Source organism: Ambystoma mexicanum, chromosome 12 (assembly GCF_040938575.1).
Source record: "Ambystoma mexicanum isolate Mex_15411 chromosome 12, UKY_AmexF1_1, whole genome shotgun sequence".
NCBI classification, from domain to species: domain Eukaryota; kingdom Metazoa; phylum Chordata; class Amphibia; order Caudata; family Ambystomatidae; genus Ambystoma; species Ambystoma mexicanum.
The window spans coordinates 1,162,819,043-1,162,835,847 of NC_090936.1; the positions used below are offsets into that span (position 1 = coordinate 1,162,819,043).

Sequence of the window (16,805 nt, forward strand, 5' to 3'; positions counted from 1 at the left end):
GATGAGGGTGTGATCAGCTTGAGAGGCTATGTAGTTAGGTGGCTGAGCAAGGGATAGGAGCACAGTATATCAGGCGGACAGCAGAGCATCATATGGTGGCACATCATTGACCATAGCAAGAGCATTCATAGACAGAGTACAGTGTTGCAAATGCAGTGCCTTAAGATGATATAGTTTGCCGAACAGCTCACTGATAGGAGGACCTGGTAAAGGTCTTATCAACGGTGAGTAATCATTCAAAACAATCTAATGGTTTTACGAGTACCTTACAATTGTGTCCGGGATACTAGAGTCCTTTTGGCTGCAGTTCCTTTGGTGAGGAGGGGGGTGAAGCTTTCTGGGCACTGTCACGCACGGATGGGCACAGACAGGCTGAGCCTTGTAGGCGGTGCCTTAGAGGCGGGGTGCTGGCTCACGCCTTCCGGTCGTGCCGGGAGAAGTAAATAGCACGTAGCTGCTGGTTGCTAGGCGACATCAATAAACAAAAGCTCTCTGAAACATCGCGGCGGCCATTTTCTTGTGTGGATCTGGTCCACGCGGCGAATGGCGCAGCAGTGGGGTCTTGTGCTTGCTCTCTCCTCGGAGGTGGCGGTATGAGGCTGGGGAGCAGTGGCAGTCTACCGTGGGGTGAGCACACGGGATGAGGATCACAACGAGGTAACGCGGCTTCTGAGCGGCTGCTGCAGAACTCGTGCTGCGTCTCCGGATGCCGGCTGGGTCCAGGCTGTGGGATCTGATGGCGGGATAGCTGCTCCTGCAGCTATCTCGGGGGGGTTCCTACCCTGTTGCAGTGCAGGTGGATATTAATGCGCGGCAGTTTCTTGGATTTCTTCATTTCTTTGGCTAGGGGGCATTATTATCTCCACGGTACCCCGGTGACCCACAATCCTTTAAGACAGCCCTACATGCGTAACATCGTAGTAGAACACAGAGGCCTTTAAGAGCAATGGAGCAGACAGACTCCATAGTACTAGTAGAATACAACGTATAGAGTTCCAAATGACAAAGCCCACAAGAATGAATGAGTGGAAAAAGGCTCCACTCATTCAGGATTGAAATAAAAAGTTCCAGAAGTCCAGCAGAAAGTGCTGGGGGTCTCACTAGGAGAGGGGATGAAGCATACAAATGATTGATTAATCTCCCTAAAAGTCAGTTTCCCATAAAAGTGAGCAAAAAGCAAGGGAAATAAGGTGGAGGGCTTTACTTGCCTCCAAAAAGTCAGGTCAGAAAGAAAACAGCAAAAAGAAAGGGCATTTCATACAAGTCTATGGGAGGAAAGCAGCAAACATAAAATCTACCCAGACGCCTTGCAAGAGCTATAGCATGTAACACGGAGAGTGACGGAAGAATGGACTCCAACTAAACCATCATTAAATCAAACAGATTTTATTAACTATCAAATCTCGATCAGTAACAATACAAGGATACATCTTCCACACGTATACCCTTTGGTAGAAGGCTGGAGAGACTGGACACCCCGAACTGGCGCAGGTACTCACCCCAGAGTCATTTCCACTAGTGTGTTGGGACTTTGGTAAATCTGGTTCATGGCATGCTTCATTCCACCAGACGCTGCCAACATTTTCTGGGGCATCTAAAAAAACAGGTCATTGGGAAGATTAGCACCGAAATGCGCCCTGGCTTTGAAATGGGAACACATACACACCCACCCTACCAATAGCTGCATGGAAGGCCGCTTTACCTCATTAATATAGTGTTGGTATGTTGACACTTCCTTGTCGACGTCAAAACACTGCTTGCTGAGAGTCAGCAATTGCTTCCTCATGTGATGCATTGTTCTAAAAGGAAACCGAGACTGTTAGCAAACTTGGGATTGGTAAAAATTTACAGCAATAATAAACAGTAGGGTCTCTCAAAGAGGTTTCTGGGGGAGGATATTTGCACCTAGATCAGAGAAAACTACTTTACATTACAGTTTTCAAATCCACAATACAAACCATGTAGAAAACCTATTTTACTTCTTGAAATCACATCCAACTTTGACTAACATAAAACGGAATAACATTATGACAAAGTCAGATTTCATTTCGTTGAGCTAGTCTCTTTAAGCCAATCAGTGACTTTTTTTGTTATTTTTAACAGTAATGTTCTATCCATATTTTGGCTTTGCATAACATTATTGTCATTTAACTATTAAACAAAAATGAATGAGTAAAGGAGTAAGATAACATTCTGTTAGTGTAGTGTACACTTGCAGTGTTTATACAACACATTTATTAGATGTATGCAGGCCTCTTTCACTCTGGAAGGTCTAGTTGTAAGAAACAAAAATGACCACAAAGTATATTAATAATATCCATATACGAGATTGAATTCAAGGGAAGAAGTAGTCCGCAAGTGTGCAGTCCTTAATCGGAGGTTGTCTGGCTCCCTTCTAATTCTCTAGAGTTAGTCCAGCAGGTGACTTTGCTATTTGTACACTTTTTTTTAGAATCTTTATATTAAGAGCACTGCAAAGACAGTGGCAATTCATCAAAGCAGCACACATTGACAAATGTAGAATTAGCCTTTACAATTAGTCAGGTGATTGTTAGGAAAGATTTCATTTTTGCTGCTTTCCTCCATTGGACTTCTACGGGACACCCTTTATTTTTGCTTTGTTTTGACTCTGGACCTTGCTTTTTGGAGGTAAGTTAATTGTTCAGCTGTACTTCCCTTGCTTTGTGCTGATTTTTAGGGGGAGAGACTGGTCAGTACATAAGACTATCAGTGCCGAGAGACTATTCTCTTTATGGATTTCTTGTGCTTTCAGAAATGCACACATCACTGCAAAGTGAAGTGCGGTAGAATGCTGCCATTGCACAGATCTTTGCTGGATCCAAAACCACTTCGAAGAAGTGCAGCCTGCTGACAACCAGAGGACGACTGCGACTGCTGACCTGCACCAACTTCAGTGAAGAACTGCTCTTCTATCTGATCTCAACAAGACCTTTGTGGGTGCTCCGAAACCTGGACATGAGGGAACAACCAGCCGCTTGCCACCAAAACCTGGCAGCCAAAACATTGGTTTTTTATCCCCTAATGGGATTGGTGGGCTGCCAGAAAACACCCGCTGGGAGTGAAGGAATATATAGGGAAACTTTCCTAAGCTCAGAGCTGCTGTTTTTCCGGAGGATAATAATCAGGTCAGGCCATTTTCTGCCGTTGCTGCATTTTTAGGCCCTCTCCCAGCCATACTGGCTGGATGCAGTGGCCTGGGCATAGCTCCTTTTTCGATCCTTGGCTGCTGGTTACCATTCTTGAGATTGCCTAGTCCTGCTATCCGCTGGGGCCAGGCCCTCCATCCTAGGCTGTTTTTCTGCTGTTTCCCGCCAAGGCATACAGCCTCGATTTTAGAAGCTGCTGCTGGAAGGGTGTTGGTGCGCCCCAAATCCGCGCAATCTGCTTGCCTGGGTCGTCTTTGGTCGTCATCACTGTTGTCCTGCTACAGGGGGCGTTTTTGTTAGTATGCCGATCACACTTGACTGCGTAGCCACTGGGGTCTGCAGTGTGCAGGTTCCTCCATCCTCCTGGACCCATCTCAGTCGTGGATTCCACTTCTTGATGGTGGGTCCCACACCACTGAAGGACGATTGGCCTTTTGGGCAACTGTTGGCTCGGGGTGCCAATCCCTGGGTGACCGCAACCTTCATTTCACCCCTTAAAAGGAAGCTGAAACTCACTACGTTGTTTCTCCTTTTGGGAACAATTTCTGGAGGCAACCATTAAGTACTTAACTCTGGGCCCTGGGTTGGTGAGTTATTCCAGATACTCCTTTTCAGGGGTCACTGTGGTCTGCGGTCATTGAGTTCTGCAGGTCCCCGTTGTCAGGTAAGATTTTCATATCAATGATAAATGTTCCTGACCTGTGTGAACCCCAGAACCTTTTTGCTGGACTGGGAGATCACTTTTCCCTATACCTCAGTGAGTGGGAATCTTTTTCCACACTCAGAGTCTTGTACTCTTTTTATGGCTGTCATTTGTAAGACTCTCCATAGTGTCTTTTAAAAGTTATCCTCTTTGACAACTTTTTGGCAATAAGTGCCTATTGTTGCTGGGTTGCCATAGGGGCCCCCCTTTTAACTTGCTCTGGCTAACTTGTGAGAACTACAGTTCCCAAGAGTAGAAAGGATCTTTGAATCCCTTTTAAATGTTATCAGGTGAGACCAGCACCCCCCGCCTTCTGGGGAGTACTGGGGAGATACAGAGTATCCCCTTTCTCATTTTAAATGTAAGATTTATGTTACATGGACACACATTTAATGGCTGGTGACAGTGAACCTTTTTATTAATTTGGTGCACTTTTACCGCAGGCTGTTTCGACAGCCCCAGTAAAAGGCACCCATACCAAAATGTCCGATGTCTTCTTTTATCGCCATTTCAGTGTTTGTCCTTTCTTGTTCCTTCTGCTGACATCCAGGTAAGGAAATTCCTTTGTGTTAACTTTATCTTTGGCGGGAATCCTGTGGATTCCCCACCCAGGCTCCAGAGAGTCTGTGAAGGCAGGAAGCGAGGGAGGAGTCCAACAGTCTACAGCACTGTTTTCCAGCCGGACTGCGAGAAACTAGTTCATACTGGAAGGCTGGCTGTCCTGAAAGGACTGCCAACCCCCCTGCCCCAAGTTTGAATGTTGCATGGCTGTTTGCTTGGCTGGGTTCCTGCATAAAAGTCTGATCCTGGAAGCTGAAGAGGTAGTCTACCACTGGAAGCGAAGAGGAAGATAAGAACCACAGCTGAGACTATTTCCAGCGACGGAGAGCCTGCTATGTAACCAGAGCCTGCTGTAGCACTTCCTTCCAATCGACCCGAGGACTCCAAAAACAACTACCCCAACCCAGAGCCTGGTGAGACCCACTAGACTCGAGAGTACCTGCATTGTGAGCCATCCCACATAGTGCTGCAGCCTTGCCGGGCTGCAATACCCTGGGACCGCGAGCCATTGTGCGGTGCATGATCTTCTGAAATCATGAATCTTGTTGAAACTTTGTGGGCATCCTGCTGGATCACCACAGGCACGATTCAGTTCCGAAAGTCCCCTCACCAGAGTGCTGGACCTTGCAAATGACGAGAATCTGACTGGCGATATTCTGTCTTTTCTGTGCTCCTGAAAAGGTGCCAAATCCACAAAGCCACATCCAGCCGCGAGGATACTCTTGCCTGGAGGCTCCTTACGTGAACCTGCAGCAAAAAACGAATTGCGGAATCTCAATGGAAAAGTAACCACTCTCCAGCCAACAAATCATGTCTACTCCTGGCCACCCTTAACTACAAGGAAGCCATACTCCAGGCAAAAAAAGACGCATACAATAAACGTATCGAACAAGCCAAATCCAACACCAAAGAACTGTTTAAAATCCTAAAAGAACTTGAAACTCCCGTTACTACACCTGACACCTGCACCAAAGATAGCACCTGGTGCTCCAAAATCCAAGAGGCTCTCCTAGGCAAAATTGCCACTCTCCAAATTAAAATTAATAACAAACAAACTAGCCTCCAATCGAACCCTCTACCGATCCTTATACCTACCATAAACTACTCCATCCCTGACTCTCTGACTCCTTTTAGCTTCTCTCCACTCTCCATTCCTGAAGTGGAAAAGATCATCGCTAGCCTTAAACCTTCCAACTGCCATGGTGACCTTTGTCCTGCGCCTATTAAGGAAGCAGCGCACGACCTAGCACCCTTCATCACTACGCTCATCAACTCCTCCTTTAGCTCTGGGATTGTTCCGGACAACCTGAAGGATGCGTGGGTCATCCCGCTCCTGAAAAAACCTACTTTGGATCCCAGCATACCTACAAACTATAGGCCAATCACCACTGTCCCATTTCTACTAAAAATCCTTGACTGTGCGGCGTACCTACAAATTCAAGAATACCTTGAATCAAACAAACTTCTGGGACTCAGGCAATCGGGGTTTCGGCCACGCCACGTCACTGAAACTGCCCTTATCGATTTAAAAACGCAGATCGAAGATCTCAAAGACAAAGGCAAACTTGCGCTATTACTTCTCCTGGACCTCTCGGCTGCTTTTGATCTTGTTAATCATAAAATTCTTTGTCACCACCTCAAATCAGCTGTTCACTTCTCAGACAAAGCCTCTACTTGGATCAGTTCCTTCCTCAATAATAGAACAATGCGTGTGTTCTCTCCACTAGCAGCCGCCCCACCTGCTCCGGGCTCCTGTGGCGTGCCTCAAGGGTCCTGTGTCTCGCCCACGTTATATAACGTGTTCACCAAACCCCTTTTTGATATTCTGGACCATCTGGGTGTCACGTATACCAATTACGCGGACGACACCCAGATACTAATCCCTATCACAGGTGACTACACTACTGATTCCCTCGCCATCTACCAGGTTATCCAAGCTTGGATGGCGCAACACGGACTGTGTCTAAATGATGAAAAGACAGAGCTCCTCATTCTTGGCTCACCACAAAAACTCACTAAACTCGACCCTGCTTTTAAGTCCTTCACCATTGATGGGAATACCATCCTTATTGCTAAGGACACGAAAACCTTAGGGATTTACATTGACTCGACCTTATCCTTGACTAGACAAACTAACTCAGTCTCATCAGCAGCAGCTTATACCTGTAAGCTTATTACTGCATGTCGCCCGTTCCTTTCTACAGCTAACTGTGTGACCTTGGCCAGGACCCTCGTACTGTCCAAGGTCGACTACTGTAATGCCCTTTACCTTGGTACCAATCGCTGTAACTTAAATAAGTTACAAATTGTCCAAAACAATGCGATTAGAGCGGCCCTCAACATTCCCAGGCGCCAGCACATATCTGACACTAGGCGTAACCTTCACTGGCTCTCTATCCCAGACCGCATTTCCTTGAAGTCTTTGGCTCTCACCCATAAATGCCTTCACAACCAAGCACCCTGTTACTTGACGAACAGATTTGCCTTCCATAGTTCCACTAGACCTCGCAGATCGGCCCAAGCCAACTGCCTTGTCATCCCACGATTCAATCTCCAAAGATCAGGTGGAACCAGCTTCCCTATCTTGGCAGCCAAACTTTGGAACTCACTCCCTAATGAGCTGAGAGCAGAACCTTCCTTCCTGAAATTCAAACACCCTACCAAAGCCTGGCTGTCCTCCCAAGACATCTAACACTGCTCACTGCCCTATTTGTACTCTGACCTACCTTTGTTTTTGCATTCTGCTTAGCTTCTCACTGCTACTCTCCTGATTGCAAAATCTTGTAATTCTACTGTAAAAACATTGTTATACTGCCATGTTATGCATTTATCATGTTGTATCCAAGTTATGCGCCCGGTTGCCCCTGGGCCTGGTGCGCTATATAAATAAATAAATACAATACAAAGGTCCTTCCAAAGTCCAAAGGAATCCATCGACCAAGTTTTTGGCTGCAGATCCTGAAGTCTTCCTGCTGCAACTCTTCTTCGGTGCTGAGGTACTGTGTTGGCTTGAGTATTTTACCGACCTTAAGCCTTTGTTTTTTATGTATAGCTTTGGGGTGTTTTCTGTGATTGGGAGGCCACTCATCCAGTTCACCGAGGCCCATGGCAGAATCCTCCTAGGTTGTCTTCTCTGAAGTCCCTGCACACTCAACTAACTTTAAAGTGAATTACTTACTTGTTTGAACAGTCTTCTCTGGAACTCTGGCTTTGCCTGCAACTGAACCCTGTCTCACCCTGCCTACAGCTGGCACCTAGACCATTAGGGTCCCTCTACTGCCTCTGATTGAACTCATGCTATAGAATAAGGGAAGGACTGGATAAGAAAAGGGTCCTGCCTCGAAAGGAACATAACAAGTGTGCAAAAGTTACTTGGAAAAGAAGTTGGTTGGTAACTAACTCTGGGAGTGCACAGTTTCAAAAGTTGTTACTTACCTTGAGTATTGCACTATTCTGAAAAGTATATCAATATATACAGGTTAAGTTACTAGCAGTGAATTGGTTGTGCCTCTTCCCCAAAAGTAATGTTCTTGGCATCATTTTACTATTCCTGTTAGTATAAATGTATTTGTTTCCCCAACCGGGTCTTGCATCCCCTGACTTGCTGTTATTCTGTCCAGAATAAGTCTGCCTTAGCTTATACTTACCTTTAAGTTGCTGATAGCCCCTTTAAAAGTATATAGGTTTTACTTACCTTGTGTTAGCTGCCTGCCATCCTAAAACAAGTTAAAGAGTTATTGCTTAACTCAATTGGTGTTCCACTGATCTTAAAAAGCAACTGTAATAGTAGATTACAACATTAGGTTTTACCTGCCTAGAATAGCTGTTTGCCATTCCCGAATAGTGTTCCTTTAGGTGTAGCTGACCTTGGTCTGCCTGCAGCATCCAAAATGAGTGTAATGAGTTCTTGCTTGTCTTCGACTGTGTTCCACTGAGCTGAAAAGCAGCTGTAATTGTAGATTAGACCAAAAAAGGTCTTACTCACCTAGTATAACTGTGTGTTTTCACAAAGGTAGTAGAGGTATATACCATTCCTTGAATCTGTGTTCCACTATTCACAAAAGTATATTTGCAAGTTAGTTGACTATGTGATTTCATTGTTGAGCGTCACTGCATAACTGACAGCATCTACTACCCTTGTATTACTAAAAGTAATCAGAAAATAATCTATGGTCCTACCTCCCTCCCCTAGAAATACTGTTGGGTGTTCTAAATAAGGTATGTGCTTTGATCTGTGTATTTAAAGCATAGTGTTGTGTTTTATAATGTGTTTATATGCTTTATGATAGTACTTACTTACCCAAAAATCTCTTGGCCTGCATGTATATAGAATAAACCCTTTATTTTTTACAATACATAGTCTGTCAGTGGACCATATGTATGATACAATTCATTTGCACTAATTCTACAGCCCTCGTTCTCTCCTAAGATAAGCCTGGCTGCTGTGTCTACGCTACCATGAACTCAGGTGGCACAGCCTTCTACTAAGAGTGGAGTCTTGTACGGTCTAGGTTGAATGGTTTTACTAAGCCCTTAGTTGGACTTCAGAAAAAAAACTGTCCTAACACCCCTTCTACTGCATTTCTCCATTAGATAACATAGGGGACTGAATCCTGATCTGCTTCTTTGCTCCTTGGGCTGCTGGGTCTCAAACCTCCACTGGATCTCTTATTCTGGACCTCCTCTGGTATCCCCTGGGGTTCATTGCTGTCTTCTTGATACCAGTGGAAAGAAACAGACTTACCTGGCTTTTTCCTATGGGGTACTCTTCTCAACCCTGGAACTCTTAAAAGTGACACTGCAAGGTACTCCTCTGTACTGTGACATTTTACTAGGATCCTCCTAAGGTCTCAGGAGTTCCCCACCAAGCCCTGGATCTTTAGAGAATTTCATTGATGTGAAAGGGACTTTTCAGTCTGTACATTACACTCATTGATAGGTTATACATTGTATTCTTGTATGTTGTTTCCCGCCTTGATGTGTAATATGCCCTTCTCATTGATCGATTGTTTATAATGCGCTTATACACAACTGTTTCAAAGCGCAACCATACATGGGCGGGGAAGACATAGGGAAGACAAGACAAACTATCCTACTAGGCAAGGTACATTCAGATCAAGCAGGAGAACAGAACAGGAAGTATGTTTGGGGGGGGTGGGCAAAGGGGTGACAATAGGGACCCAAGTGCGCCAGTCCCGTCAGAACATGGGTTAAGTGAAGAGATCGTAACCGAATTGCAGTAGTGCTGCGGCAAGTGCAACACCCGGAGGCAAGTGCAGGAGACTGGCGAGGGAGGCTTGGGACCTGTGAGCCTCTGAAGCTACACCAGGCAACCAGTCAGCAGAAGTGGAGGAAGAGAGCGATAGAGCAGAAAGAGGTGGTTAGGAGGGGAGAGAGAAGGAGGAGGCGAGGGACTGTCCATCTAAACGATATCCTGGACATTTGTAGCCCTCCTGGCTGTGTTGGGCATTGTGTTCCCCTGTGCTCAATATCGAAGTGCTATACTGTGTTATATGTGTATAATACTTCATGTACAAAGTAATAGGAAGCCTGCACTAAGTTCTGTTTGGTACCTTTGGATTCTGAACCCTATCATCATTGCTGTGTGTAAAACAGCCTAGGGGTCTTTCTCTTAACTTGCATCTGAAAGCTTATATCAACGGGCACTACCACCAGGTATCGGCCTCCATTTTAGGTTAAAGATCAAGCTATGCCTTTACTGGCCATTTACTGTTTTTTACCTACACTATACTCTGCTTTGTATTCTGCATACTTATTTTTGTCCCCATCATAAATATTTGATGTTTACTTAATAATAAAGTGCATATTTGTACGTATACCAGTGCGGGGTGTTCTTGTGTGGTATCTGCTGGGACTAATTGCACCTCTCTGCCAACCTTCCTCGCTCCTAAAGGTAAGGCCGAGTGCTCTGCTACAGCTACCATTCGAGAGTCTGGTCTTTCCTTTTGGGTGACACTGCTCCACCATTAGGTTAGATGATTACACAGCCCCCACCAGAGGATTGTGCAGAAATCTCCCCAACTCAGACCAAGCACAGAAGACTGCGTTCCCAACAGACTCAGCAGTGGTCCCTGGAGAAATTTAGGTCAGGAGTTAAGTTAACATGCCTGTTCCTTTCCCCTGGCTCTTCACAGGGTCACATGGGCATAAAGTCCTGTCACTAAACTACTCTTTCCTGACTTTGGACAGTGGAGGCCTGGTCAAGGATCCTTTCCTAAGCCCATCTTAATGACTGGGATCAAGTCAGTTTACTTAGCTGAACTTTACTTACCTTTTTGACTCTGTGATCATAACCACTGGCATCATCCAAATCTCTTAATAAACCTACCTGAGAACTATAACTTTGGACCTGATGACTATAGTGAACAAGCCCCCAACCATCTTAGGGTTGGACTCATTAAATGTGAGGGGACCTCTTATGTGGTTATTCTAAGAGTCTTTACTGAATTTCAAGCATATAAGTACCCACTTGCGTTTCACTGGCTATCAAAGTATGTTTTCTTTCTTCTCATAATGGGGAATGTGGTTCTATGTGATTACAGAGAATACATAACAGAGAATGCTTTGTCAGCAAAAACAGTAACAGTGACAAAATATGGATCTTTTGCGGCGGGGGTGCCCACCCTTTCTCTTTGTGCTTAAACCAACCCCATCCCCATCCGTTTTAACCCCTTACCCCAACCACCATATCTATTTTTAAAATGTTTAGATGTTTTTTTCTCTGTTTTTGTTTCTCTGTTATAGCATTCTCTGTAATTGTATTCTCTATTATCACTGGGTACCGGGTAATGTATACATCTATTTTGTAGTAAGTGTGTGACTATGTTTGACTAAAAGCTTTACTTGCTTAGTGTGAATTTTTAAAGGCCTAATAATGTGTACTTACCTGTCTAACCTAATATGTGGTGCTCTCTGTGTACTCACTGCAGCCCTAGAAAACTCACACAGCCCTTCTGAGACTACGCATTGGCGCTCTGCTACCTCACCTTGATTGGGTATTGGCTAATCTCTGTCTTCCCTGTTAACCATAATAGGGTGGAGTTCCAAAATCCTATCACACTACATTGCTTTTAGAAGGTAGGCTGGTGGCAGCAAATATTTCGTGTTGGCTTCACTGGGGTTGCAAGCTGATTTACTGCAATGGAAGCCCCAAGTACCTTTATCTTAACCAATGGGGTGCTAATGGACTTTTTTAAGACCAACTGTCTGCCATTTTGTTTTAGGGATTCCTTTGTTCAGGGAAACCATGGGGCAGGTCTTACAATGCTCATCTTGCCCCACATGGGCTTTTTGTGAACCCAAGATGGCAGCCTTCATAGTGTTTTGGACTGGTAAGACCAGCACCTGGTCATGGGCAGGTCACTCAATTTCATATGGGGATGGGCCTGGGTGTTTGACCCGATTGGCTGGTGGCCAAAATCTTTGGTTTTAAATTCCCCAACGGGATTGGGGGACTGGCCAGTCCCTGTGAGTGAAGGGACATGGAGAGGAAAGTGAAAGAGCATCTTTGTAGGAGGCAACATGCTGACTGTATGAGGGATGAAGGTTCAGTATTTGCTTATTAATAATGCTTTTTAATCCACCAAGAGGTTGGAGCAATCCATGTATACATCACTGTTGCTGTTAAAGTGAACAATCCTCACAACATGAGAGTTGAGTATAAACCAAGAAATGCAAAGCATAGAACAGCTCAAATTAAGGTCACTGAAAAAAAAAAGAAAACGGACTGTGGCCAAGATTTTCACCCCTATGGGCTTTTTAAAGGCTATGTCATGGATGGCCCTGATTATTCATCACATGTAACTTTATCACTTAGGAAAAATGTAATATAATTCTGATGCAAAGTGTGGGTACTGTAATGAACTCATGGTGGAAACAGTAGACCAACAAGTGATCACAGTTCAAGGGTGTTTATTGAACTTTATAGTGCCGTCTTGTCAAAATAAAAAAGGCCTAGACTAAAAAATGACTATTGCCAATCCTTACCACTAAGTAACAAAAAGAGTGTGGGATAATGTTCACCAGAAAAGAAAGACGTGTTCAGGATGGTATGGCTTGGTCTCCCTTCCCCACGTTTTTAGCACGGGACAAGGCGGGACTTCTGAGCACAGCACACTCCTGGGCCTCTCCAGCACGAGGTTCACAATTCCAGTTCAACGATACCAGAACCTTCAGGGGCTAAGTCTCTTTTCTACAAAGTCTCTTGCCTTAGAAGGAATGATGGATCAAAACAAACAAACAAAAGTTCCTTCAGTAATCTTGCACCTTGGGCGATTGATCTTCGCCACTTGGATCTCCCTCTGCCGGGCTCGGATCCTCCTTGCAACTTGGGCTTCCCTCCGTCGGGTTCACTATGGCCTTTCAAATGCAGCTTGCAAAATTCAAAAGTCTTAGTCTCTTTTTAAACAACTTCCTACTGTGGACAGCCCTCGTCTGGTTCAATCTTGCCGCACAATTTTCACGGGTGTATTACTCTTCACCCCAACTCGCAGGCATCCCTCTGTCGGGTTCACATCTGTCGCCCTCACAGAATACTTTGCTTTATCACGATACAGGATTTACTTGCCTTAGTGCTTCCCCTTAGCTTCCCTCCATACTTGCCTTAATTCGCAACCTTCTTTTAGAAAGCAGGGTTTCCCTTCCCCTAGCTTTTCTCTGCCGTCCCTCCGTCGGGTTCACACTCGCCTTAGGCTTGCGTTCAGTATTTTCTCAGGAAGCGAGGGGGTTTCCCTTTTCCTAGCTTTTCTCTGTTCAATGGGTCAGAGACTTTCGATTGTACAAAGGATTTTTTATGTGACCTTTGTAGGACCACTCTGACCCTCACGCAGTCCTCTCCTTGGACCCTCTGGCACTTGCAGTTTCAACACATGAGGGCCAGCGAGAGTCCCTCGACTGATCACACCTACGGCACCTGACCACTGTACAGCTGGCCCCTCTCTGGGCCTTCTCAAAAGTTCAAACACACAAGTTCTTTGTTCTCAAGTTTTTGTGTTAATCTAATGTTGCCACTTGCAACCTTGGGCTCAAACACAGTTCATTTTCCTATCAGCTTCCTCCGACTCACCGGCTGTGTTGAACCAGCTGGTCTGTTTCGTCTCTGGAGTCAAGGATGGTACCATGGTAGCCAGCATGCCTCCCCACCTGTGTTATCTGTGCGGGAGGCCCCCGTGCATCATTGGCACCTGTCACAGCACACACCTGCTGTACACCCCGGTCTTGTAATTCCTTTATCAGAGGCTTTGCGGTCTTGAGTCGAAAAGGGGAAGGGCAACTCCCTTCTCGTCATCCTTTCAGGTCTCGCCGCTTTTCTCCTTCTCTTGAACTGACGGTCTGGAATAGCTGTCCCCTTGTACGTTCAGCCTTGCTCTAAGTGTGCTCTCGGGCTCTGTCTATTATCCCTATGGGGAAGAGAAAGGGCTGTTGGGTGTGTGTAGTCACTGTCAATTGTCAGACTCTGTCTGACCCTTGTGTCGGGACATGTCAGGTAAGTGTCTTTGGTGTTAGTCCGATTTGTTTCAAAACTGGGACACCTTAGCGGCCTTTTTGTTTGTTTGTTTTATTCGTATTTATATAGCGCACAACAGCCCGAGGACATCGTGGTACTTGTTACAGTACAAAGTTAGTTACATGGTCATTAGCAATATATATATATACAGGTTGCAATATAGTTATCAGGAATTATATCCCTCGTAGTCTTCTGGGGATTCTTTTTACCTCGTAGTTCATTAACCTCGTCCTAGAGGGGTTGGTCATTTCGGAAGGGTAAGATTTGTAGGGTTTGTGAAATGAACAGGAAAAATCCATAAAATAGTTAGACAGTTGTTTTGGGGAGGACCAGGATTATTGTAGTGAAATGAAAAAGGGGGGTTGTGAGAATAGTTGTGTTTGGTTAACCCCTTAAGTGCCAGGGACGAGGTATCTCGTCCTTGACATTACGTACGCAGTGCCAAGGACGAGATAGCTCATCCTTTTTGGCTTTTTGTTTTGAGGGATCCCTGCTTTGGATCTAACCCACGGGCTATGTGAGGGGGAGATTCCCCCCTCACTGGCAGGGGGCTGGATTACCTTCAGTTTCACGTCGGCGTGCGTAAAGCACGTCGACGTGAAAGTAATCTTCACTGCAGCAGCCATTTCGGGCTGCTGCAGTGAAAATAGGTGAGTATTCACCTTTCTCCCCTTCGATCTCGGGCTGTATTTCAAGCCGGAGATCAAGGGAGGTGTCGTTGGAAAGGGGAGATTGTCCCCTTTCCAACGACACCCTTTGTAACAGCATCACTGAACGCGGATCGGGCGCAGGGCGCTCGATACGTGGGCAGCAATGTCCTCTAGACACCAGGGAAACGTTTGTGATGTGGGGGGGCGTGGGGGCTGTTTACAGTAAGCTCCCCTCATTCCAACCACCCCACAAAGCATGGGGGCACATATGTGTACAACCTTGGGGGCAGATGGCTGATCATCTGCCCCCACGGAAGGGGGCAAAAAAATAAATAGAAAACGGAAAGCAACAGGGATGGGAGGTGGGGACGCCTGGGATTTTTTTGCCCCCTGAAATGGTGGTGGCCCTCCCCCTCCCACACCAAGTGGAAAGGGGGGCCACCCCTTGTGGCCCTCCCTGGGGGCAGATTTATGCCCCCAGGCAGGAGTACATGAGGTGCCCCCCCATCCAATTCGGAGTCGGGGGAGGGTCATCAGGAATAAGTGTGCAGGCCCCCAAAAGGATGGGAAGGGGGCAAAATAAAAAAATAAAAAACAGAGAAAAAAAATAAAAGGGAATTTTGGGTGGGAGTGGGGGGGGGGGCACTAGCCACCAGGGATATATTTTCCAGGAAAGTGGGTGGGCCCTCTCCCCCTCACCCCAAGGGGAAATGGTGGCACCCCTTGTAGCCCTCCCTGGGGGCAGATAACTGCTCCTAGGAAGGGGCATCTGACCCCAGGGAGGGCTGCATGAGATGCCCCCCTCTTATCTGCCCCCAGGGAGGGCTGAATGAGATGCCCCCCCTGCATTTGGTTTGGGGGCTGGGGGTAGAGGGCCACCCCCCATTACATTAGAAAATTACCTGGCGGTTTAGGGTGCCCCTCAGCCCGCCCTAAAGTGTAGTGTACCATTTTCCATTTCTTTGTCTATGAAACTTGCCTTGGCGCAGAGGGGCACATTGGTGTGCCAATCTGGCCCCGGGGTGCCCAAACCTTATTGCCACACCCACTGGGGGGCCTGTCCCACAATTTTTGGGGGCCCTCTCCCCCGCACCCCAAATGGAGGGGGGGGTGTACCTCACAGAGGCGTTTGTAGGAGGCCCAGGGAGGCCTGCATTTAGTGCCCCCGCCACCCATTTGTGGTGAGGGGGGAGAGGGTCCCAAAAGATTGTGGGACAGGCACCCCCAGTGGGTGGGGCTGTAAGGTTTGGGCACCCCGGGGCCAGATTGGCACACCAATGTGCCCCTCTGCGCCAAGGGGAGTTGGGTTACCAAAGGAAAAAAGTGAAAATGGTGGAACGCATTTTAGGGGGGGCTGTGGGGCACCCCAAAGGGACAGGGACATTTCTAATGGGATGGGGCGTTAACCCACCCAACCCCCACCCGCAATGGAGTGGGTGCCATGTCATGCAGCCCTCCCTGGGAACAGATATCTGCTCCTAGGAAGGGACGCCTGAGCTCAGGGAGGAGTGCAGGACAGCCCCCCCCCCTTATCTGCCCCCTGGGGAGGACTAAATTTTGCTGGTGTGACCGTAGGTAACACATGTTTTATGTTTTGTTTACAGATTTTTGTACGCGAGCAACTGCAACGTTATGTGAGTACTGTTTTTTATTATTCTATGGTTAGGGCCCACTGTCAGTGGGGTGGGTGAGACTGGGGCTTATTGTTGGTGGTGTGGGTGGGAATGGGCCGTCTGGGCAGATATGTTGGTGGGCTGGGACACAATTGCAGGGGCAGGCCACAAGTTGCCCCCATGCCAGCATAACATTGGTGTTTCCCTGGGAGCGGATCCCTCCCATGTGAGTTGTCCGTCTGCAAGCCCAGGCTCCATCTCTGGCTGTGCTACGTTACAGATGTCACCTCCGGGGAGGAATGGGGATCCTGCTGGGGCTCCCTGGAGCTGCTGCTGTGCTTAGGGAATGGCACACCCACATGGTACATGGATGTCCAAGGCCAGGGACATCACCCCCAACCGTCCTGGAGTTGCGGCTAGACTGTATTACAGCTTTTCCCCTCGGGGAGGTATTGGCAGGTTACCAGACATTTGTTCGAAAAAAATTGGTCGACTGGACAAATGGTCGAACCAATTTGGTCGAAAACCAAATGGTCTAATTTTTTATTTTTACTTCTTTTTTGGGGGGGGGGGGTCTAAATCCCT

At 46.7% G+C, this 16,805-nt stretch overlaps 1 protein-coding gene across 1 annotated transcript in view; it reads right to left on the bottom strand.

Annotated features, from left to right (window-relative positions):
• The window catches only part of TBK1 (TANK binding kinase 1), an 814,893-nt gene that overhangs the window by 78,365 nt on the left and 719,723 nt on the right, over positions 1 to 16,805 (bottom strand). Inside the window, exons 18-19 of the mRNA XM_069629775.1 lie at positions 1,703 to 1,799; positions 1,500 to 1,594 (exon numbers count right to left, since the gene is read on the bottom strand). Of these exons, the coding sequence (XP_069485876.1) occupies positions 1,500 to 1,594; positions 1,703 to 1,799 (192 nt within the window). The remainder of the gene's footprint in view (positions 1 to 1,499; positions 1,595 to 1,702; positions 1,800 to 16,805) is intronic.